Source organism: Aptenodytes forsteri, unplaced genomic scaffold, assembly GCF_000699145.1.
Source record: "Aptenodytes forsteri isolate BGI_AS27 unplaced genomic scaffold, ASM69914v1 Scaffold351, whole genome shotgun sequence".
NCBI classification, from domain to species: domain Eukaryota; kingdom Metazoa; phylum Chordata; class Aves; order Sphenisciformes; family Spheniscidae; genus Aptenodytes; species Aptenodytes forsteri.
The window spans coordinates 313086-338918 of NW_008794604.1; the positions used below are offsets into that span (position 1 = coordinate 313086).

General features: G+C 40.6%; 1 protein-coding gene across 1 annotated transcript in view; it reads right to left on the reverse strand.

Annotated features, from left to right (window-relative positions):
- CTNNA1 (catenin alpha 1) overlaps positions 1-25833 on the reverse strand; it is a 105550-nt gene that overhangs the window by 69435 nt on the left and 10282 nt on the right. The window contains exons 4-6 of the mRNA XM_009273199.1: positions 25642-25761; positions 23349-23615; positions 20476-20679 (exon numbers count right to left, since the gene is read on the reverse strand). Of these exons, the coding sequence (XP_009271474.1) occupies positions 20476-20679; positions 23349-23615; positions 25642-25761 (591 nt within the window). The remainder of the gene's footprint in view (positions 1-20475; positions 20680-23348; positions 23616-25641; positions 25762-25833) is intronic.

A 25833-nucleotide genomic window follows, 5' to 3' on the forward strand; every position in this document is an offset into this window, starting at 1 on the left:
GGGACAGCCTGCTCCTGCACCTTTAAGACTTCCTTCTTGAAGATCATCCAGCCTTCCTGGACCCCTTTGCCCTTCAGGACTGTTTCCCAAGGGACTCTCTCAACCAGTGTCCTGAACAGGCCAAAGTCTGCCCTCTGGAAGTCCATGGCTGCGGTTTTGCTGGCAATATAGGTGCATTATGGTGCATATAGGTTTTGCTGGCAATATAGGTGCATTATGCTTTATACCAGTTTAAAAAAGCAGCCTTATGTCATGAAAAGTCTTGAAGTAAGTGGAAAAGGTTCATCCATCAAGAAGGTTCTTAAATAATGAATGGGTCATAATTCTTTGCAGTCAAAAGCAATTAATTTTCTGTATTATAATCAGGAAAATAAATCTGAAAAATCCATTCCAATGGCTCTGAATCTGAAGGCAGTGTTGCAGCTGAATTTTTAATCTTAAAATACAAGAGCAATGAGGACTTCTGCTGTTTAAACATACAATCTTCTACCAAACAGAACAGCTTTAGTGCATATTTAATAGGTAGAACGGGTTTTGCGAGACCGCATGAGATTAAAGACAGCACTAGATACAGGAAATGCATTTCAAGTAGAAAGGTCTTTCCAAGATACTTCTCAACTGTATAGCTACAAAAATTCTGGAAATATCCTTTATGAAGTGTACAAAATACTGCAGAAAAGCTTATTGCAAAAAGTAGTTTCACTTATATGTTTGCAAAGAGCTAAAAATATTGAGAAGAGTGTTAATGCAGAATCCAGCCGAACCCTACAGCAAGTATTCTTATTAGGATGCATTTGCTCTCTTCCCTTTAACAAACTCCTAAATAATCCATCACGTTAGCTGGGACTATCAATTTCTGCCCTCAAATAGATTGCTTCAACCCTGATACCACCCTAAGTTTTTAATCTTTCAGAGAAGAAAAAACTGTAAAATTAATAGAGCTCTTAGTAAAGTTAATAATGACACAATCTGTTAGCAGTGACAACATGGGAAGGGGACAGGGACACAGACTACAAGTGAGTTTCCCTCTCTAAAGGCACCACACAACAAGGGGAACACACGTGTGCATTCCCCTGCACCGCAGACACTTTCAGAAGCTTTGTTAACAATCTCTGCTTTGAGTAAGTCAGATTTTAGCTACCCAAGCCAACTCACCTGACCCAGAAGGGAGCCACACTGAACATCCTCAGCACGCACCTATCAAAGGATGCGAGCCAGGAGTTTCCATCTCTAAAGGCACCACACAACAAGGGGAACACACGTGTGCATTCCCCTGCACCGCAGACACTTTCAGAAGCTTTGTTAACAATCTCTGCTTTGAGTAAGTCAGATTTTAGCTACCCAAGCCAACTCACCTGACCCAGAAGGGAGCCACACTGAACATCCTCAGCACGCACCTATCAAAGGATGCGAGCCAGGAACAAACTACTAAGTTGGGAAAACCACACAGCGGGCCACTCTGCAAGCCCCCAGGTCTAACTTCACACTTCATTTAAAGAGCAAGAGATATTAAAGCATCATCTTTATTGTCCTCGGGATAAGACAGCAGGCTTCAGTAAAGACATGGAACTACTTATTGATCGAATCTAGCCCTGAAGCATGCCATCCCCAAACAGCCAGCAACATCTGTTGTACCAAGGTCTACAAAGACTTAGGATTAACTCCATGCTTGAAATTCTGGTTGAACAATTTAAAGGTTAAAGAATTCCTCCTCAATCTTTCCAGATAGTCCTGAAGATGGAAGTAGCTGTGTCACTGCTTCCAGGTAGGACAGACACCTAGCTCAGCACCCGGGGCAGCAGCAGACCACTGCAAGGCAGACCCGGAGCATAGGCAGCCAAGTTTGGTAACTCCTAATGACAGCTGGAGGCTCTATAGGTATCAAGTGTATATCTTTAGGGTTCAGGCCTTCAAGAATTTAACAGCCACAGGGCAGGCAGGAAGAGAAAGCCATCTCTAATTTATATTCTTCTCTATGGATGACCGGTTTAGCTCTGGGACATCTATTAGCACCATGGCAGCTGTGGAACTTGGAAATAAGAGAGCTTTGACTACATGACAGATGCCTTTTGCCTGCAATTAGCATCCAGTCCTAAGACACCAGAAACTTCAAAAAAGGCTAAGCTTAGCCATTTGATTAGGTTGAACTACAGAAAAAAATACAGTAAGCTTTGGCAGGTACTACATCTCTAACATGACACTATGCTCCTGAGCAAAATAAAAACAGATACCTTCGAAAAGTTACTATAGTCTATAGTGACAGTTAACTTTTAGGAGATGTCTGTACATCCTTTACTGAAACTAGAAAGTAGCATGCTCAATGTCCCATGTGTAATGAGCTTTTGCCAGGTATTACTCTCTGCCTGTGAGTGGAGAGCGAGTCTCTAGACCAGCTAAAATATGTCAGTCCTTTCGATGAGGGATATCTGCTGCCCATAGTTAAAATAATTAAACACCCGCATAGTCCACCACGTAACTTAATGTAACAATGATGTCAGGACTAAGGCATTTCAGATATTTACAGACCACGCGTGCAACTTCAATATACCTTCAGTGCTGGGAACTGCTGAACACGTTGCAATGCGTCTTCCACTCCAAGTTTTGGATTTGTCAGTGATGTAGGTATTTGTTGACAAATCCAAAGCTTGGAGAAAACAACCACTTTGTTCCAGATCTGAGAAGTGTTTATGAAATGAATTCAAAGCTCTTGCTCCCATGCTGCAGAGATGTACCCTTACCAGCAGGGACCGGGACAGCAAACACCACCTGACATGCAGCGAGGTTCTTGTGCAAAAAGCACTTGCACAAAAGCAGTAACATTACACGGAGACCTGGAACGTGGAAGTGCTCGGCACCCTCCTCTAACGCAGCTCAAGACTACTCCGGGATCTTCCCGTGACTAACAGCTGACAGCACGCCGTAAAACACGGCGGACAAATGAAAGCACTGATAAAGTGGAGAATGACTCCAGTGCACCACGCAGATAAATTTCAGGGATATTACCCCTTCATATCTACAACTGTCTATGGACAACAATTAACTTGACAAAGCATGCCAATGAGAGTGTCCAGAGACACATAAAAAAAGTTTTATACTACATTCAAATGAGGTGATGCTACTAGACTGCAGACTGCTTTCTTCTTCTTGTGGGCACTCGATCATTTGAATATACCACAGTAAAGCTGCATCATCAAAATAGGAACTTTCCGACACCTACTTTTACTGTCCATTTATTCAAAAATAGTAATCTTCATCAGGCAAATCAGTAAGTGATCATCAGCTTTAAAAAACAGTTTCAATTGTTTATGCAAACCTAGCTACATTGCAGCACATTCTGTTCACTGCAGCTCCTCTGACTTCAACCCGTGCTGTAACAGTCAAGAGCAAAATTTAGTCTGTACTCAGTGACCATCAGACACCCACTGGGAGCCATGGAAATAGAAGGAAACCACTCCAGAAAGATGAAGTTACGTAAATAACAAAACAACCTAACCGCCCCATTCCTCTAAAACATTAATTATGCACACATATGCAATGAATAAAAAAAATATAAAAAAAGAGATGTGACACAGTAAATCCACCTGAAGCAAAATGAAATATATGCAACCAGTGATCCTGGGCTACTAACTGAAAACAATATTTAAAAATCTAAATTAAATCTCAAAAAAAAACCCAACCCACTAATGGGGAAGTTTACCTATGGAGGGCAGAAAAACTTTTAAAAATTCAGTTTCAAGAAGGGTTTGGGCCTCTGCAGATGGGAATTTCTGCACAGAGACAGTTTCAAGGATATAGATATTATCTTAGTACCAGACTCCTGTTACTATGTTAGTCAATAACTTAATGTTATCTTTATCTATATAAAAGTACATCAGCTCTGACCATATCATCTTACCCTAAACCTATGTCTGTTAAAATTGTGTGCCTACTACTTTACAACTGCCTCTTTCTGAGCTTTTTACCCATTACCAGCTGCAGGTCATCCGTCTTGCACTTCGGGTATTTCTTGGTCGTCTAAACCTCCAGCTAGTCTAAGTATTGCTCAGTTGCCATAAATTGATTTAAATGGGTAAACTATGCTAAGAATATTACTAACTTTAATCCTGGGTGGGGGGTTGAATAATTACTATACCATTTCCTACATTTGCTTATGCAAGACATATGTTTTAAACTACTGAAAGAATTAGGACTAAATGACAAGTCCACATTCTTGACGCAGATTGCTCACAGACACAAGGTGCAAAATATGGTAAAGAACAAGAACAGGTTTCAGTGATCTGAGCCAGGATAAAAAAAAAAAACCACACCATTCTGAGCAGAAAAGAGGACTTTGTGATTATTAAAACAGCTTCTACCAAGGCCATTACACAGCCTGATTTCTGTTTTGACAAGTGGTTTGGTTATTTCTTTTTTTATGTAATGCAGTTATAATCAGGAAAGGCCTGTTTTACCAGTATGTTATCAAAAAGCATTCCACTGCCTTTGAAACAGATATTTCAATTAACATACTTCCAGTATCTTCATTAATATAAAAAAACCCCTCCAAAAGTCTTACTTCCTTATATGAGAGCTATAATTGGCAACTTCACTCTGCAAGAGTCTATTCCCTAACAAAAAAGGAACATCAGGAGAACACACAAGTTAGTCTTCTTCCAAACTTCATAACATCTTTTAACTTTAATGGCAGCTGGCCAAAATCTTCAGGACTACTCCAGGCTAAAACCCATTCCTAATCCCCGTAACTTCCTCCAGAATTCCCACTCATGGGCAATGCTGGGAGCAGCAGAAAATGCTGGGTCTGGTTAGCAGATGCTGGGGCTGGTTGTAAGCAGTTCACATCTTAAGGACAATCGAATCTCGATCATATGAAGTGATAAATTTCATCCCCAGCCCATGCAGGAACCTAGTTATTAACTTGTATATACATACATACATCCACACACCCCTGGCGCTCCAGCTGCAGGGGTAACTAGCAATGTCATTCAAATATCTCCACGGGCAACAGTAACTGAGCAAGTCCTCTTTTAAGCAATGGTGAAATCAAACCTTTAAAATTACTGTCTAGTGCTATCAATGTATTATTTCTTGAAGGGGGAAAAGTGGTATTGCAACAGCACAAAGTAATTTTTTTAACTATTATTTTCACCTGTGATGTGGAGAAGGAGGGGAAGGGATGAAGACAGATGTCTGTCTGGTCTGGAAAACAACAGATTCTCAAATGTTTTGTACTACTTTTGTACCACTAACAGGTAATGGAGCTACCAGTGTTCTCTTAAGGCTTATTCTTATATCTAAAGAAGTTAACAGCATAGGTTTTTATGATATAGAGCACACAGGTTCTATACTTTGCAACACATTTCCACCGAGGCAAAAATATCTATTCATACAGATAAGTAATGGTAGGAAAGTGCCAGGGTGCCAAGAAAATCATCCTGCAACAACATGCATCTTTTCCTTAAGAGCTCAAAGGAAAACTGAAATTGGCAATAATACATCATATGCTAACACTGAGTTTTCATTGAACTGAGTTTGCCTAGTTTCCATTAAATCATGATGCTGGGGCAAAGTTAGGACTCTACAAGCCAGACTTGGACCCAGCATTAACAAAGCAAAGATACGTTTTGCAAAAGATTTCAGGTAAGAGGTTTATGTTTCTTGTTACCTTGAACATGTTTTCCAGTTGAGCTCTGAGAGCCAGGTTGAAGGGTTCTAACTTGCACCTGGTTAAGTTTGCCAGGTCCCCACCCACCCTTCAAGCAGCACACTTCCTCCCCAGAGGCCTCCATGACATGGCAGTTCATGCCTAGTCAACAGATGGGAGACAGAAGAGTACCTAGGCTTTATTTTACACAGCTCCAGATATAAAGAGACTATTTTGCAGTGGGTCTGGCATCCTACTCCCTCAGGAGTTTGCAAGCTTGTATTCCTCTTCTCTTCCCTCCCCACCATGAGCAGGCAGGGTACGTGCCGGAGCTGGGGCTCAGGACTCCAGCAACCCAGTTCCAGCCCGCTCTGCTGTGGCTGGTTGTGCCTCTGCAGCCTGCCTCTGCCGCAGCTGACTGGGCAGGTGTCTCCTCCTGGGCCATCCTGGACCACAGCCCCAAGCCCCAGCTCTCACCTAACCCAGCAGAGAGCAGAAGAAAACATGCAGTGGAAAAGCAGCAAGTCGGCACCATGCTGCAACAAACAGCATCGGCAGTCTTACGATGTGGGTCTATGCAGACCCTAGAGATGCATCAGAATTGCTTATAAAAGCTGTTTCAAACCTACAGTGTTTTTTCATGCGGCATGCAGGTGAAAACGACACCGGATCCCCCCCGATTGCTATGCAACCAGGTGAGGCCTAATCCAGGCTGCTCATGAATGAAAACCAAGGAGCTCAAGGAGGGCAGCACAATATTTTGTCAATACTTACAGCTGTTTCCTCACAAGCTATTTTGTTGAATGACAACTAGTTAAGCTTAGCTACAGGTCAATTCATCTCACTTACAGTATGGCTGGGTAGATGGGAGTAGCAGGATGGATGGGGGAATGTCTCAGAATACCAAATCAGAGGGACAAAACTCTTCTGCAGGAGCCATGAGACAGCTGCTGAGGCTGGTGAGTAATCCGCTACTACGGAGCCGCCTTAACATCAAAATGAAAAATGAAGGCTGCAAATTAGTAACCTTATCTAAAGAATATCTCAAGTTTTTCCTTTGCAAGTTACATGAACTAACAGATATATCCAGAAATATGAAGAGCAGGCTGAAGTTTACACCTGCAGTTAATTGTAAGAGCCTTGAAATATTTTAGGTTTTATCATATTTTACATGCATGTGAAAGGCTTTAGAAATAGAACAACTAAAATTGGAACAACACAGACCCCTGCAAAACTCAAATTAAAAAGAGTGAGCCAAGACAGCATATGCCCTTTCCAAGAGGAAGAGAATGCATTATAAGTCTGGGAATAAAGCCACCTAACTCCTGGCAAGACAGCTCGGAGAAACAGATAATAAAACAATCCTACCAATACAGTCATAAGACATTCAAAGCTAGAATTAATGTATCCTTTATTCATTATTAGAAATATAAATAGCTTTAGTTTGTGACAGATTTTTAAGTATTTCCTGTAGGAAAGGATTCAGCAGCCTTAACCTGCAGTACAGGAACAAAAAACCTAGATATGAAGTTGCCTTCGACAGGAAGCAAAAGGCATTAAAAACTGGAAATAGCATCGAAAAGCTGACTGTCGAGGGACTAGCTACCGAGCACCTCTAGCCTTACCAGCACCAAAAAGCAGAAGTATCTCCTCTCCCTCCCACACGTACATCTCGGTAACTTCACTTGCCTCCGCAGAAGACAAAATTGCTTGAAACAGAACATCCTCACTGACCGCGAGGTTGACACCACTGGTTGCAGTTAAAGAAAGCCAGCAACCTTATTCGCATCACCTCCATTTACTTAAAGCAAGTGACTCACCGAGGAACCGTGCAGGATTAAAAAGGCACTAAAAACATGGCATGCATAACGTCATCCTTTACAGAGACACTATCAAGCCATTATTTACTAAGCTAACTAATTAGCCAGCCACCCTTGCAGATAATGAGAATGCATTAAAGTATTTGAAATTCCAGCACAAGCCTGACACATACAAAGTGGCTGCCCTTCTTCAAAAGAAAACGGATGTCAAAGGAAATAAACCATTTAGGAACAGTCAGCACATCTGAGGTGGAGCAGGAAAGTAGCATCACCTACGGTAAGCGTTCAGAAAAAAAAAAAGGAGTAAAGCAAAGCAGAGAGCTATGGGATGCAGAGGTATTTCGCATTTTTATTGTATCAGCCTCTACTTGTAAAGAAATCATTAGATAGATGACTTAAATTAGCATTAGATAGATGATAAAGCAGCAGCTATTCAAACAAACAGAATTAATGTACAGAACTGTACAATCTGGCACAGAAAAACAGGGAAATTGAATGTACTTAAGCTGACAGTGATCTGAAAAACCCAACTGGTTAAATTCAGTTTTACACCAAGAAATAAGCTTTAATTGAATATACACTTCACTGCAGTCTAGTACTGAAAGCATCCTTCCCTTTATATAGGCACTGCTCCAGAAGTGGGTAATATAACCAAAGTCATAGAGCAAGTTTATAAAATGCATAAAATAAATTAATCCATCTACTGGAAATGACACCAGGAATACTCCCAGGAGATAAGAGCTCCCTGTGTACTTGAAAGAGCAGAAGTACATCAAAAAGACTTCCTAAACTCCAGCTGAGAGTACCCATGATTTTTTGGGGGGTGCGGGGGGGGGGGGGGGGGGGGAGGGGGGTGCAGAGACATATCCCCAGCACTACAAAACTGATTGAGGATAAAAATTTAGAGGAAGTTTGGAGATTTCAGCACCTATCACCAAAAAGCCAGTTTTACATTCTCTGTGAAAAAGTCTTCATGATAGCGCATGGGGGAGTATCAGGACATGAAGATCTGCTGCTTAATTACTACCTTTTCCTCTACACACGTATTCCTCATAGGATGTCCTCACTCATTTTAGCTGCAGTTCCCGTAGTAGAGTCCCACAGCATCTGCATATACAGGAGCAGCCTTTCGGGGTGAGAAAAGCTGTGTATGACAACGGAAGTGGGAGATGAGCAGGGCACCACTGTACCCAGGCGAGCCTGGGCAGCAACCTTACCCACAGCTACAAGACAGCCAAGCCTGCTTCAAACCAGCTCTTGCAACATGAAGAACAAACTTAAGTGTGTGAAGACCCTGCCTTCCTCAATTAAAAGAGCCCGCAGGAAGAAATGTGACCATCTTGTAGGCCATAGCTCCAAAGGGGTCAACTGCTCAGGTGCAAGACAGAAGGGCTTTCAACTTTTTTCTTTTTTAAACATTTCAGTTATTTCTGCATTAACTTCTCATTTTCTTGGCCTTTTTCAGTCCAGTGACCTCTAGAATTAGGATTCTTTGACTCCTGGAGAGGTGCCCAAAAACTCATTCTGCCTCTAAGGAAATTCACAATTTGGCATTTAAGGGGAACAGTATCAAATGATATAGCTGTAGTCTTATTTTGTACTTGACATCAGAGCTCTCTTGTCACCTTCTTCCCCCGAAATGACTCAATAATGACAGTCCTCAAAGGAGAGGTTCAAAGGCATAGCAGAGAAGAGCAAGCAAGCCCCATGTTACAAATTTTCCCCTACACAGTCCAAGAAGCTGACCCTTTAGGTGGGGAAGATACACACATGAACCCTTTGAAAAAAGGGAAATGAAATTGAAGCCACAGACACAGAAGCCACCTGGGCAATAGCCAGTTGCTCAACCTCTACATAAGTAGAATTAATTGCTGGGGTTTAGTTAAGATGTTTTGAATAAAAGTAATGCATACTTAAAAGCAATGCACAGTATTAGGTTAAAAAACGTGCGGATAGCATGTAAATGAAGGTATATGACTTGGGACACCACTGACATTTCACAGCTGTCAACTGCTGGGAAGCTTGAAAAGGAGAAACATCCATCAAGACCTTCCAACACTAGATACAGGACAGACTATGTGTGCTACAAACGAGTCCCAGGGCTATCTTCCTACTCAGGAAACAGGATTTTTTTTTTTTTTTTAAAAGCATCATATACCAATGTCGCTAATTAACATCTGGAATGAACCTGAAACTTGTCGATACAAATGGTCACAAGTTGATATCAGGAAAGAAAAGAAACGTCAAAATATAGTAAGTCTCAAGCACATAATGAGGGGTGTCTCAAAGAAGTTGCAGGAAGATACTTCAGGATCTCCAGCATTCCTTAATATTTCCGTGTGTATTCCTTTTAATTTTGAGAGAAATTACCTACATTCATACATCAAGACAACATAAAAAATTTAACATTATCAGAATTATTTGAAGTCTTGAATGGTTTAAGGTAGTAAATGCCCTGACTCCCCCAAACTGCCCCTACGTGCAGCCTCACACTGCATGGACAAATCTTAATCTGTCATTATTTTAAAAAAAAAAAAAAAACAAAACAAAACCAAAACCAAAAAAACACCACAAAACCAAAAAGGTGCCTACCTTGCTTGTAGGTGGGAACCTTAGTCCAAAATTCAATCAGCTTAACACAAAGGCAATAAAAAGTACTTTTTTTTTTTTTTTTTTTAAAAGGAGTTCATCTTTTAAATACGAGACCAAAATGTATTCCCTAAAAGGCAGCAGATGGAAGGCAAGCTAGAAGTAAAATCTGGAGCAGGCAAGAAGCAGAGAGGGCTAGGTGGCTGGAGAAGCGCCCAGCAAGGGCACCCGCCTGCTGCCTAAACACCTTAGCCTAGCAGAGGTAGTAAATCAGTCTGCAACCACCAAGACTGACTTGTTTGCATCCACAAGAATTGTACCCCATCTCTCTCCAGTTATTCCACTGCACACTCCCACATCACCCACGTTCCTGTGCGAGAACGAGATACTTAGCTCTCAAGATACCATACCTACAAAGTTCAACAGTTCCTAAACCAAGAACCTTTTGTTTTCAAAGCAGAGAGAGCGAGCGCAAGCGAGCACATGCGCACGCACTACCAGGCTTCATTTTCCAAGTTCTTCCACAGGTTCATAAAGTAACTGATAACGTCAATTCAAGTTATCATATTCTGTAAACCACACATGACAGCACCTCAGGCATACAGAAGAGATTCTGAGCTGAGAAGCATTTTTTTTTTTCTGGCCACATATGGCAGCAGTAGAGCACCCGACGAATGGCGAAAACCTTTTTTCTTGACAGTCAGAGGTTAACATATATGCAGCATGAGTCAATAATCCATGAACAGCTGCACATCATGCAACATTTGCATTCAATCTGAAACATACAGACATTAAAGAAAAACACACTCAATTTATAAAAGGCATAGTTATTTATGAAAGCAAGCTCAGAACCATGCAACTGCCTTTTCACTGACTAGTGCTAATTTTGCAAATGCCCTGGTCTTCCCCTTACAGCCTAATGCCCAGGGAAACCTTTTTTTAATTGGTACCGAGGAAAATGCATCTTTTAGCACACCTTTGCAAGGAAGGTCTTGGTCTGAGAGCCCATAGGTTCGTTGCTGTTATTGTAAAGAAACCAGCCTTTTAGAGTACCAATTCAGCAAGAATAATTTTTGAGTGTACAGTCTCCAAAGTCATGAAGTAAGTCTTTTCAAATAGCTTTGAGCAGAAGATTTTTAACCCTGGCATATACAAGTTGTCTCTGCCCTGTTTCTCCTCTGCCCATTTGCCTCTAACTCCTGTCCCTCCCGCTGAAGAAACATGTCCCTGTGCAGACCAGAAGCAGAGTTTTCTATTTCAACAGCTTTCCAAGATACAGCTTAACCCTCATCCTTTCCTCAGACATGAGAAGGATTAACTCGCTCTTCCACCTCTGTTTACATTCAGGAGGGCTGCCACTACTTGGATAAGCCACAAATGCTAGTTATTCTGTATTGATTCAGTTGACTTTCTAGGACAAAGTAGGTCTAAAGCTCCAGGACACGCTATGAACATTACAGAACATCAGCTTTCTTACACAGGATAAAACAGGTTAAGCAAAGAGCACAGTCTAGACGTTAAACACCACATCTAGAATAGAAATTCTGAGTTCCCATCAAGACCACTACTGCTTGCATCCGGATCTATAAAAAAGGTGAAGAGATATTGGAAAGCAAAAAAAATAAGAGCACAACAGGTTTTTCATATCACCAGAGAACTGGAGAGGATAAGTGGTACCAGACAATAACACAGATACATGTGTACATGGACAGCAACTGTCCTCATTTGCTCACTTCATTATCCTTCAGATCCTGTCTTGCAGAAAGATAGGAACTTAATCCAGAGTTTGTATTAGATCAAGGCTAAAGAAAAAAGGGGAAGTCCAGGACTTGAAATGCAAGTATTTTGTTGTAATACAAGAACTGTAGTATTCCAGCTTCATAAGAATTCCATCATCCCTTTCCTCCAACAAGAGAAATTCAAAAGCCCAGTTGTGTGTGTAATACTTCTGCACACTGAGAACATGATCCCGCTGGAGGCTAAAAGACTGTTTATCCACAGATCAGTAGTCACTGTGCAAACTTATATGCTCTGTTCCATCTATACTCCTCGATTTTGGCTTAGAGAGAACACTCAAGTATCACCAAATGGAGCTTCATTAGGGGTGACTATATATTTAATCTTACACAGGCAGATAGAGTTCAAATATTTTCCTACAAAATGGTAGAATTCAAATGAATTCACTCACAAGACACAGAATTTTAAAGCAGAATTCATGCATAGCATTATAGCATATTTATGTAAAATTGTTTACAGCTCAACAAAAGTAAAATGCCACTAAATGCCAACCACCATATCACAAACAAGTGCGCACACATTATTTGAGGTCTTCCTTCCACCAATTTTAAATGTTATTTGATCAACATTAGATTAAGAAAGGTCTGGAAGTGCGCACAATTATTTGAGGTCTTCCTTCCACCAATTTTAAATGTTATTTGATCAACATTAGATTAAGAAACTGGATGTATAATATTAGAAGATATTAGATGATTGTTAACATTGGAAATAGACATATGTCTAACAAGAAAGGAAAAAATCAATGTTTCATCAATACAAACCTAAAGGGGTGGGGGAGGAAGGGAGGGATTGTGTAGGATGGAAGCCTTCACTGCCACACAAGGTATTTACAGGACTCAATTCTCAAGTTTAGAGATGGCATTAGACTTCAATTCTGCTGCACACATGGAGTAAGCATTGTAAGTGAGGGCAGCAACCTTCCTTCTCTTACATGTATTAAGAGTCTACAACAAAAATGCTGAAAAGCATTGGAAAGACTGCTGTACAAGACGGTTTAGACTAAGTCCCAGCTACTGTCAAATCTATTCAATTTAAGAGTTATTACTAGCAATTTTGCACCAAACAAGCAGTGATTTAAGATTTCGATAGGCTGCTAAGCTTGTGCTGGAACTAGACTTCAGATATGAGTGTTGGGCTTTGTTGGGTTTTAAGTAGGCATTAAGCCAGCCATATGCTTCTTTAAGAAATGCTTTCTCACTGCATAGCACGAACGCTGCCTTGGGCCTGAAAAAGTATTCAGGACTTTCGAGTTGTGCCACTTGCATAAAAGAATTGGTAGCCTCAGCAGAGGCTGGCTGCACTGACCTCTACCACCAGCCATGACAAACAACTGGAGTCAGATGTGCTGCCCTCCCTCCCCTCTGAAGCTGAGCAACCTCATCGCAGCTGTTGTTTGGGATCTCTAAACCAGCAATTCCACACATGCATCAGGATGAGCTCAGAGTAACTGCTGGGATGACAGGGAGCTCTGAAGAGCTTTAAAACCCAGAGCTCACAAGGCTGATAAAGCTTTGCATAAGCTGGCTTCTATTTATTTCCATAGGCCCTTGTATTATTACTACCTAAGAAATAAAAGTTCCCAGAATGTCTTCTGAAAACAAACCCCATGCTAAGTCCCAAACCAGGATGATGTTGGCTAAGCAACCTGGAAGCTCGTTTCCCTGGTCCAAAAATGCCCAACTGATGCAGTGTGAAATTCTCATCATCTGCATCAGGCTTCACTCCAAGTATGCTGAATTATTTACTCTATGTCAGGCTGTAAGCATTAAACTTAAAATCTGTATGACTTCAGAAATGTTTTGCTTTTAAAAGCAGCATCTTTGTCAAACTGGTAATGTCTATGGAAATTAGTGCCCAGCATAACAGCATCGTTCTCTCTACTGAACAGCAAAGTCCACAACAGGAAAATCCATCCAGGCTTTCAAACCACGTCCATCACGTCAGCACTCAAGCATCTTAAACTGACAGAAGCAATATTAAAAAAGAAAGTGTAGATTTTCTCAAGGCAGAATTTTTATCAGCATCTTTATCATAAATATGGATCAGTCTGCCATTTTAATTCACATCTATTTCCACAGAAACAGTTCCTTTCATTAAAAAGGCTATGCAAGAGCCCTTTCAAATATATAAATACCTGCTGTAAATAAGTTTTACAGTCATGTGAAAACTCACACACATTCCTTTCCAAGCTTGGATGCTTGATGGGAATACAAAGCTGTGGATCAGCATTATTAATAAGCAAATTCATAATGAAAACACATCTCCATTCTGTAAATCACGAGTGTGTCAGGAGTAGAAATATCCTTTGCTGGTAGTTCTGAAGACAAAATTATTTCTCCCAAAAGATATTGAATAGATAAGCTAGGCACTTTCTTACCCATTCATTTTCAAGCATCAGAGATGCTCAAAGAAGCTTAGGGAAGAAAAGCAAAATAGTGCAATTAAGATCGAGGAAACAGTACTTGTTTGGAGTAGTACATTTCCATAAGTGCACTAAACACAGAAACAGGGTGCAAAACAAGCATTTAGCAAGTTATGAGGCCACCAAGCCTAAAACCAGAAGCGTTGAGACGTACTTCAGATATCCTGAGAGCCAAACCACACTGGCCAGCATGCAAGAGTAGGTAGTGTAGTGCAGCAACCTGGGGCTAAACCACCTCACTTATAATTGTATAGCACAACTTGAAGGTAAATTAGATTAAAATCTAACATTAAAAGAAATACAACCCCCACCCCCAAACACACCCAGCTATGGTACTCAACCACTTGAGGCCAAACAGAAGATGGAAACTGGGGGGGGGGGACAGACCAAAACAACATCAGCTGAAATAATCCGTGCCTGGAATGCCTGCTCTGAAACTAGCCCCCAATGGTTTTTCTCCACTTGCTGCCAAGCACCTCTAGTGCAATCCAGACAGTCAAGGACACAGTCAGAATGTTAATATGAAAGCATTAAAATTCCCATTGAAATAGGCCCTGTCAAGCTACTTTATGTAACATGATTTATTGTTTCCAAATGTAGTAACAAGGGATTTTATTGTACAAGAGCATGTTGTACACAATGGGGCTCTGGGTTCGCATTCCACACTAGCCAAACTAGAATTTCTGACAAAGTTTATGCTAGTACATGTCCGAGTTACTGGTGTGTGTATGAAAGGGTAGCTATATGCATTAGAAATTGATGGGGTACAGAAGAAACTTAAAATGAGAGCTCTCTGCACATTTCTGTGCATACTAAATGGACACCTCTGATCGCTACTGCTGCTGAATGGCTCTAAAACAGTGCTTATGGAAAGACGCCGAACTGTCCCCATCCCTCAGGGCACTCGCATCAAGCAATAAAAATGGACTGTCAAAAGCTTAAGGAAGTTTTTATTTCCAGTCTTACATGTCAATCGGGTAACTGATGTCTTCTGCAAGTTCAACATAGTCAAACTGAGAGCAGACTGGAAACTTCTGGTTAAATTTCTAACCCGCTAAACCCCAACTTCAAAACCCCAACCTCAAAACCCATGATCTCCTATGTTTACCGTATTTAACACAGCAGCTAAAATCAAGGCAAGCTGCCCAAGTTCTGCGCTAACACCACCCATGGAGAGTTACAGTACAGAGCACGTACCCTGTCATGGACTTAAAGTTTGTGGATTTTTGTGTCTGTAGACACATTTTCTTTCCATCTCCATTCTACATACCAGCTTCTCAGAAATGCAGAAATATTTCAGCTCTACCAGCCCACTGTTCTTACACATTTACTTTAAGTAGTTTAGATAATAACTGCAATGAAAACTACAGATATAAATTTGAGGCAGAGTTGACTAGTACAGTACAGAAAAGCAGAGACGTTGACAAGAATTGTACCTGCTCTCTACTCTGGGAGAGGTATCACACCAGCTGCTAGCGCAAAGGCAACACTGCGATAAATTGGTGGTAGCGTCAAAAAAATATTCTCTTCGTACTTTTTATTTGGAGCAAACTGCAACCGGACACTGTCTAGCTGCACAAGATTATGGAGTTAGACACAAAAGACTGTTTCTGTTGTAATTTGTTATATTGCTGCCCTCAGGATCCTAGCTTTCTTACTAACTTCTTCATTGGTGTACTGTTAATCTTGAACATCATTCAAGTAGATGCTTTGTTCTGTCCTCTTCCCCTGCCTAAGTCCGGTATCGATGTCCATATAAACTCAAATATGCTTTGAAATTTTTTCATTTCATTAATAAAATACACACCACGAAGGCCTGACTGCAACAGATCACACAAAGATCTGGATCTTGCCATCAATTAGTTACATTACAAACTTAGCTACAAGTGATGTGGTCAATTTATTGCATTCCAGGCAGTTGATCCCAGATCCTAGACCTTGGACTACTCCACTTTTACAACGCTAGTCAGAATCAATAATGAATTTTTTTAGGCCTTCCCATTCTTGCTCTGCCATTCAGCACTAGCAGTAAGAATCAAGCTTACTCCAAGTAATAAAACCCAAACGCATATAGACATTCATGTTTGCTATTTCAATCCAGGAGGGATCTCCACTGCAAGTTTAAAAAGGAAAACTATTTTCTGTTGGAGCCGTGAGAAGCGAGCAAAAGCCATAATGGAAACCAGCTGTCCCTAGGCGAAGTGGAAGATGAGGGGGAAAAAAGCTAGAGAATCAGATGCCACAACTAAGAGATGAACAGCTGGCATTTTAAGGAATGTGGCTTATAAACCAAGAAGCTGGGTAATAAAATGGCAGATGAAGTTCAGTGGACATAGGTAATAAAAATAAGTTTTCTGTGAACTTAACATTCACAGAAACAGGCTCCTACCACTATGACTCAGAAGCTAAATCTTGATGGTAGCCATTTCATCGAGATACCACCTCAGTGCTCAGCAGCTATGAGAAAGCAAATCAAGTGTTAGACATTGTTAGTACAGGACTAAAGAACAAAACCAGAAGAGACCATGACACTGCCTGAATCCTGAACGGCAGATGCAGTTCTGGTCCCCAGATCTCAAAGGGAATCTGAAGATCCAGACAAGGCCCAGGAGGAGATCACGGAATGTGTCTATACCAGCATTTTGGCTCAGATCAGAAGTGCACTTCTGAAACTCATCTCCCAATCACAGCCGCTTCGTACACTGCGATTCTCATCTCAGAGCCTTCTTGGGCCATGTGAGCTGGATTCTCTGAGTGAATCTAAACAAGGAGACAGCTACTACCACACCAAATGCTACCTAGCACCCAGTCCACAGGACTAGGCTAAAATCAGCTGATGCAAACTTCTGTGAAATGCAGATAAGCACAGGCATCGAGTCCTAATTCGCTCCACGAATCCCATCCTAATCCACCATGCTGTTTGATAATGAGGGCACAGCCAAAGCTGAGAGGTGGTGTTGAATATCTCATTTATGGCAAAGCACCTAATAAAACTAGGACACTTCATTCTGGGGAAGATAAGACCGAAGTCTCCTACACGATATGGCTCTGAAACAACATAAGTGGCATAGAAAAGGATGAGCAAGGAGTAACTGCTCAGGGTCTTTTCCTGAATGAGATGGAGGAAACATCCAACAGAACAGGTAGAAGGTCGTTCTGCTTCAAAACAAAAGATGTTTCTTCACACAGCACCTATTTAAGCATGAGAACTCCTTGCTAACGAAGATTATGGATGCTCTAAGTTTATAAGGGTTCAGAAAGAAACTATACAGATTCATTGGGGAAAAGTCCATCAAGAGCCATTAAACGCAGTCAGCAATGCTAGCTCTGGAAGTATCTGAGCTGCAGGCTGCTAGCACTTGGAGGATACTTTGGGCAAGTAAAACTACACACCTCCCCTGTTACTGTCCTCTTCCTTGTAGGCATCCACTATTGACCACTGTTGAGACAGGATACTGGCCTTGATGTACAAAATTTAGCGTGACCAAGTCAGGCTACTCTTGAAAATGGCAGGACAGGTGTGCCAGATGGAAAAGGAAATAAAACGCACACCAATCTAAGAAAAGGGGATACAAACTTCTGTAACAAACTACTGAACAAGCAAATCTTGCCCTTCTTTTTGGGGCACAATCACAGGCTTCATCACCATGCCAGCAGATGCAGCAGGGGTCAGGAGATCCTACAATTTAGTTTATTACTGAAAACTGTTCTTCAGATAGAAACTTCTGCCACACATCGTAACACAACCTGCAATGCTTGCAGACTTACAGACCCTTGGGGACAGGCCCAGAGGGACAGTTAAACTATAGGTCCAAAACACTAAGCTTTGAGTTATAAACTATCTAGGAAACAGCCTTTTTATTGCCAGAGATCTGAAAGAAAACCCAAAAGCTAGAGGAAGTCACTAAAACAGAAGGCATTTAAAAGCAAAAGGGAATCTGCCTCAAGACATTCCCCTGCTTCAACCTTTCCAGTGTATTCCTCATGCAATCTTCTCTCTGAATTTTTACACTTAGCCAATAAATACCTCTTATTCTAGCACTCAGATGATTTATGATGCACTGCAAGTGCTGTGCAATTAACAGATTTAATGCCTGATTCATCTCCTTCTTCAAAGGGAGACTGGAGAAAAGCACAACAGGACATGGCTGGGTACTGTAGCTGTGGGTATATCATACATATACATGATATGACATTTCCTCTACCACTACTGTAAGTCAGCAGATCCCTACTCATGCTGTAGATGTATCAAACCTTTTTCACTGTTTAGATTCCCAACTATTATTCATTCTTCAGCTTAACCATTGAGGGGGTTTTTTCTACCCTCAGTATGGATTTTTACACACCGTCCCACATTTTCACCATAATTTATCAATTGCTTTTTCCACTCCATTTCACTGAATTTCTAATCTTATTTCCCCAACTACACTGTCTACAATCATAACATAGCAGTGACTTTAAAAAATTCAGTATGCTCCACTAATTTCACAATGTGTTAAAAGAGATAACACAGGGAATACATTCTTTCCATCTCAGCCTGATTACTTTAACTTGCATATCAGAGACAACAGTACACAGCCGAGGAGGAGGACAGGCATTTCTGCAAAAGGAAGTCAGAGCTCTGCAATCTTACACAGGTATCGACCAACTTTCAGTGAGAGAAATGCCACCAACTCTTATGTGCAAGACCAAGCATTTACCTCTTCCACATTTTTAATTAGCATTTGGTTGATGTTTATTCTGAATCATGCCGATAGGTCTTCATCCAATCCAGCAGCACATTTGTTTGAGGGGTTATTACAGATGCATCATACACTAATAAAAACACCCTGCTCTGAAAGAAATTTTAAATGGCAGAACTTAGCGGCTTGCTTCCCAGCTGCAGTCTTAAGTTCTACATAATGTCAATGCTGAGCGCAAGCTACTTTCACAAGCAATTAAAACAGACTACATGAAGTACCTAGCTTAGCCCGCAGGCTATATAAGACTTGGCTTTCAGTTTTGTTCAATTACTTTGTCCTTGTCTTTAGTAAACAGAAATCCTTGTTTTACTTTCTCTCTACCACACACTGCATCTGTTCTCCAAATTATACCACCCTAATCCGCACATGGCAGCCTTTGGACCAGTTTTACTCTACACTGAAGTAGTTTTCGCCGAAAGATTTGAAGGTAAGGTACGTAACACAGCAATGTTCCTAAATAAATTCTATACTGGCCCCCTCCCCCAAAAAAAAGGTATCTTTGAACTAAGTTTTACCTCAAACATCCTCAAAAGCATAAATAAGGCTTCGCTTCATCCCATTAAGATTTCTTCAGCCAATTTTATTTGCCACAGTGCTACAAGCCACAAAGTTGGCTTAAGTTGTTGCCATTTCTGCAACTTCTAATCTGAAATCAACTTTAACAGTATTTAAGTTTAATGACTAGACATGTCTAAATCTTATGATATCCCAACCTCATCTCTCAACACAGCAAGAGCTGTTCAGATTAAAAGCCACTGGGATAAAAACAAAGAGGTAACAGAGGGGAGTGAAGTCCAATATTATATCACGATGCCCTCAAACACAGCAGCTCATCTGCCTGACATGACACTTACTCCAACCGTAGAAACACTCTCAAAGGTTCAAATACTGTGTGCACATTAAATGCCTAAACACCGGAAGAAAACTGCTCAGAGTCCAATATTTACACCAAGCTGTTCTCAGGATTTCTTACTAAATATTTAACTTCGTACATCACCTCTACTCAAACTGAGTAGCAACAGTAATTAACTTGATTCTGAGAATCTATGCCTTTAGCTAAAAAGATGACAGTTAAACTTTCCAAGCTTCAACAGAAGTGAAGCAGTACTACTTTTTCCATAAGTCAAGTTACCTTATGTAAACTGAGGCGGAAACAGACTAGTTCAATTGAATTTCTACACAAACACATATTAACAGTCATAAAATAAAAACAGTGCCAAAGGGTTAACACTTTATGATGATAATAGTCACTTGGAAGACTAGAGATCAATTTTAAGATAAGCGCCATTGATGATTTAAGTATGTTTGATCCTGCCTCCTGACAGACCTTTCAGGACTACTGGTTACTGTTCAAATTCTGTTCCGGAACAGAACAAACCAGCTTCAAGACACACAGCTTCAATTCCACATTTCAGATAATCACATGGAGTTAAAAACCACACAAACAGAACAGAAAATACTCACATTCCCCATGTATTCTGAAAGTAGATCCTGCAAGGCCTGTCGCACTGCATTACACTCAGCAACTATACGTTCCCGTCGGTCATCACGTGTGCAGGATGAATCAGCCATCAGGGCTGCTCCGCTAATGATGCTCTCCAGGCGCTCTTCCAGGGAAGGCCTGAAACGTTCTTCACTGAAGGTCGATGGATCTACAATAATTTGTTTCTAATAAAATAAAGGTTTTAGAAATTAGTAATCAGAGCAAGCAGTAAGTTACTGTTAAGTCATCAAGACAACCAACATTTACATCAAAACCCTGATCAGGCATAAAAGGCGAACACCACACAACTTTGGCACCGAGGATGATTTTCACAAGTAGTTTCATAGAATTACTAAAAGGTTCCGCAGCAGATTACATTGCTAGTCATTTCTTGTGCTGCTTTGACAGCTAAACAAAACTTGGCCACAGGAAGCCTCATTACATGAATGGCAAAAAATCAAACGTGCCAGCACAAATAAGGTTCAAAGTACAGAACTCTTCTTAACTACATGTCAATCCGGACATGCCTTCACTAGTTAACTTGTCAGATATAATTATCCCATCATGAACAAAAAAACCAAGGAAAACAAACGTCCAAAATTAGCCCTATATATATTGCTCTGTTGTCCTAGTTTATCCAGTCTTCCTTCTCTTCACCATTATGCAGGTAAATACAACAGTATTCTCAAAAACTCTCAAAGTGAATCATCAACACAAATGTTTCAAACAGCACAGAAATCTGTTTCTTTAGGGCAGAAAACTATCACAGTTTTATCTTGACAGAGCATAACTAAGCACAGCTCACACAGAGAGACTTACGGCTGAAACAGCAGTACCGATATATCTGCTTTTCAAGGGGTCAATACCACCACCCACAGAAGTTCACCAGGAAGCAGCAGTGTAGTATTTATCACCTGTGAGTACTTTCAGGTGGTTTATTTAAAGAGGTTTGCAATTTATTAAGGAAAAATTATTTGGCCATTTCAAGGTTTGGTGGTTTGTTTAGGGTTTGGGTGTGTTTTCTTCCCACTATGGGGGCAGGAGGGGAAGATGCTAACTCTTTATAAAAGAAGCCCCAAAGTTTTTTGAAATAGGAGTTTTTGCAATCAGTTGGTATGCCAGCCAACTTCAACATCACAACAACTACTTCTGCTGCCAGCCAGCACATCTTGTCTCCCTACGGAGTAACCACACAGCCTTTGTGGCAGGATTAGAACATGGCACGTGTTCTCCAACACGCTCCTCACTTTTCCTGAAACTTTTAGCTGTGCAGATAATACAATGGTAGTATGCTACAACTCCAGAACCGCACCATCAAAAACAGAGATAAGGATTATCTTGTCATCTTCTGGTAGCCATTTAATATTTTACCATCACAGTAAGAACACCGAGTATTTGGGGGGGGGGAGTGTGCAAAGCCTCTATTACAAGAGCGCAATAACACTCAAACGTTAGCAGGAAATGAAGTGCAGGGATAACATCTGCCAAGAACCTGAACACATTTGTTTTGTCAGTCTCCTTTGGCAGGAATGAGATGACAAAGCTATTGCACACAACGCGCATTGAAGCTGGCCTGCTGAACAAGCTCTGCTGCTATCAGCCTCACAAAGCAGAACTAAAAGCTCAAAAGCTCCATGTGAACCGCAACACTCAAAAAAGTCTCCAGCCATACATTAGAGAGTACATGTAGTAAAATACAGCCATATATATATATATATATCAGAAATCATATTAAATGGTTTGAGCTAGACTAGCCAATCCATGAATCTGAACAGAATTACTTCAGTTCTACATACCCAAGTCAGTCCTCAACATTTGTGTGCTGTTACAGGACCTGCCTTCCCCTCCCATGGATACCTGCTCAAACCTGCAATCCCTTGGGCACTAGCCTGAGGCACATTCTTAAGACTTACATAGCTGAACATACAACTGATGGAATTTAAGAAAAGCAGACTTAAAACAGAAATCATAGTCACAAAGATCAAGACAACCATGACATCTTCTTGTTACCCAAGATATCACATAGAAAGGCTTCACACCGAGCACAGGGAGAACTCAAACAGTACTTTATCCTCGTAAAAGAAACATGGCAGAGAAAGTAATGTAGGGGAGGAGCAAGAGTGGTAAGAGCAAAAAGGAGAAGGTGAGCAACATCTGGCAAAACCAGAAGTATTAAACACCTTTTGAATGATGGCTTTGCAATATTAAATAAAGTTTTAGAGGTAAGTTAGTGCCAAGGTATTTAAAATTCAGAGGCTGAATCAGTGGTAGACACAAAATACTGGCTTCAAAAGGAAAGCGTTCTCAGTAAAAATGCATGGCTATCCTCAGTAACCTACTGAATGCAAGATAAAGAATATGACAGATCAGTACAACGTTGTGAAATGACTTAATTCCCAACCAAAGTATTAAACTTCCCACCTCATGTTCCTCTCAATAGGTAGTTTGGCAATTCCAAATACATTATTCACTTTTAATAAGTCATTTCTGTCACCTACAAGAATACATTACATAAATATATTATGAAATAATCAATTTCAAATAAACCAAGGGCTTAAATCTAATGTAGCAGTAGGCTAACTGCTACTTCAGAGCTAGTTTAACTTGACAGCCTTCAATCACCAAGAACTGCATATATAGCTTTCTATATTCCATCAATCCTAGTTTGGAAAAAGACTTTTTAAAAAAATAAAAGCCTACCTCACCTGGGACTTGCTGTACTTCAGTAGAAAATTATCTTTCAGGCAATATAAATAAAATCGAACTGTTGCTAGTAAATCAGGTGAATGAACACAAGAGTTGGAGTTACCACTTTTTTTTTTTTTTTTAAACACATAAAGGGTTCAAAACTTACATCAAAGTTGTTCAGAGCATAAGCCAGCTCTCCACCTCCACCCTGCTGCTGGGCAGCATCATCTGATGCAGTTGCTTGAGCTGCATTTGAGATGCCCGTGACCGCCTGCTGCCGCTGTTTGTAGATCAAGTCCCTGTTAGCTTTGTAAGCAGCTACATCTGGGTGCTGCAGGCAGGCCTGGGATGCCGTATAAAGAATGGGAACGTTCTTCTGCAGAATTCCTCTGGCTGCTGCCATTTGATCACGGTGACCCACATCTTTTAATTCCTGTTAGGAAAATTAAAGAAAAAAGCATTGGAGAACATTCTCCACATTTAACATCCATACACTGTCTCACTACATCTTCAAAAAAAAAAAAAAGGCAGGTTCTTTGCCTAGTATGCTCAAATCTAAGTATCTTCTGATTGAGTATCCCTATTCTTAAGGGCTCAACTAATTTCAAAACACAACAGCTTCATAAAGACAAAAATAAAAAAAGTACTGTAGGGCAAGCCACAACTCCACAATTCAAAATCTGAGGTTGGATTATTGCACCTCACCACAGTAGAGGACCAGCATTTTGAAAGCTGGTAACACCTGTAAATCAGGTGGACACAGAAGTTACGAGCACACATTTTTCTCCCCACTCCTTCCAGTTTGCATTACATCTGCAGAATCACAAAGAAACCTAAATCCTCAAAACAGAATACCTTACATTTTTAGATAACTTAAGAACCGAGCTAATTTGTAACTATCAAACGAACAAGAGGCTTCCCCTGCAATCCTGTCTTGTAGGTGCACATGAGAAACAAGATCATCTTTAATTTAAACTCCAAGACTCACAACCAGAATGTTTTCTTTAATCACACCTAGAAGATGGAGTTTACTCTCCTCAAGAGACTCAGGTACTTAATTTTAGAAGAACACGTGTATCATCTCATTCAACTTCTTGTTCATCTCCAATGAGACGAAATTAATCCAATGACTATAATTACCGCTAATTTAAGATTAGTGAACGAGTCCATAGGTCTTTTCCAAACACTCACTGCTGCAATTCTCTAAAACCCCATCACCTCTGTTTTGGAATAGAAGCACTATGAATAGATAAAGCTTCCGAGTCCAGCATGAACGAGCAGTAACTTTATAAAAGGAAGAATGAACACAGTTATTAGCAGTATGAACATTTTAAAGTTACCTCTCAAATCTTATGAAGAGGTGATGAAAATGAAGAAGTGGGCTGCCTTACTGAGAAAAGGAAAAAAAAAATCTGATAGACTCTTCAAAATGAATGGGTAATATGCAACCTCTAAGCTGCACACTAAGCAGGGAGGGCACTCCAAGCAGGCTTACAGATTTAGTACCACCACTTCCCATAGTGTGGAACAATCCATCACAAAGCAATTTAAGAACATTTATTGCATTGCCATCACAACCCTACTCCCATTTACTGCAATCAGATTTTAGATACATAACCAACTGGCAATCCATTTTAGACTGTACCCAGTTTATTTTCAAAGATGAATCTGTGCAAAAAAACCAAGCAGTGTCAGGGGTGCATAGCAGTTTTGGTTTGCACATATCAGCAGAACAAAAACAAAAAACCCCAAGAATTATGCTATTTCTGATAAATGCCCACACCTCTGCTTTCTTTTGACAACTTACCTACACAAGAATGAGTCACAACAGTGCTGTTGAACAAAGTAAATTTTACACACAGTTTAAGGTTAAGCACAAGCTATCCGAACACAGAACATACACATAACAAACAGGATTTTAAACCCCTTCTCAAATGGGCATTTCAGTGCAAGACTAACCAGCATCACCACTCACTCTCTTGGAAAGAGTTGTAACTGTGTGCCCAGCCGTGACTTTTGCTCCCTGTTTAAATGGACACGTTCAGTCCATCTGTGCGAACCACAAAGGCAGTGTGGTCTAGTGGTGAGTGCACCAGGCACCGAGTCACACCTCAATTCTCTTTCCTTACCCACACCTGCACTGCTTCAAAATGGGAAGTGCAAGTCTTGAGAAGCAGCATTTCATTAAGGTATGAAAGCATTAATATAAACACATGCTACTAGAACAAATTCTGTCAGAAGCAGTAAACTACAGCTGAGCAGACTTTCTGCTTACCAAGCAAGCTCAGATTTCCTAAACAGGGCGGAGTGCAACAAAAAGTACTCAGCAACAAAGTAAAAAAAAAGAAGTATTAGTAGCAATGAGTACTGTCCAAGAGCAGCAAGGCTGCCTTATTTTCTTATTTTGAAAACAAAAAAGAAGAAATAATATACAGAAGAAAAAGCTGCCATCACTATACCTGTTGTCTTTTGGCTGCCATTATGTTAAGCTTATCCACTTCTGGTTTGAGGGCTTTGTACTGGATACCCAAATCCTGCTCTGTGCCAGCATTTCTTAGTTTCAGGATACCTTCTTCCACCTGAAAGAATATATATTCACAATTTTTTCCAAGTAATACAGTCCACAGTTCAAGAAGTAATTCAGAATGTAC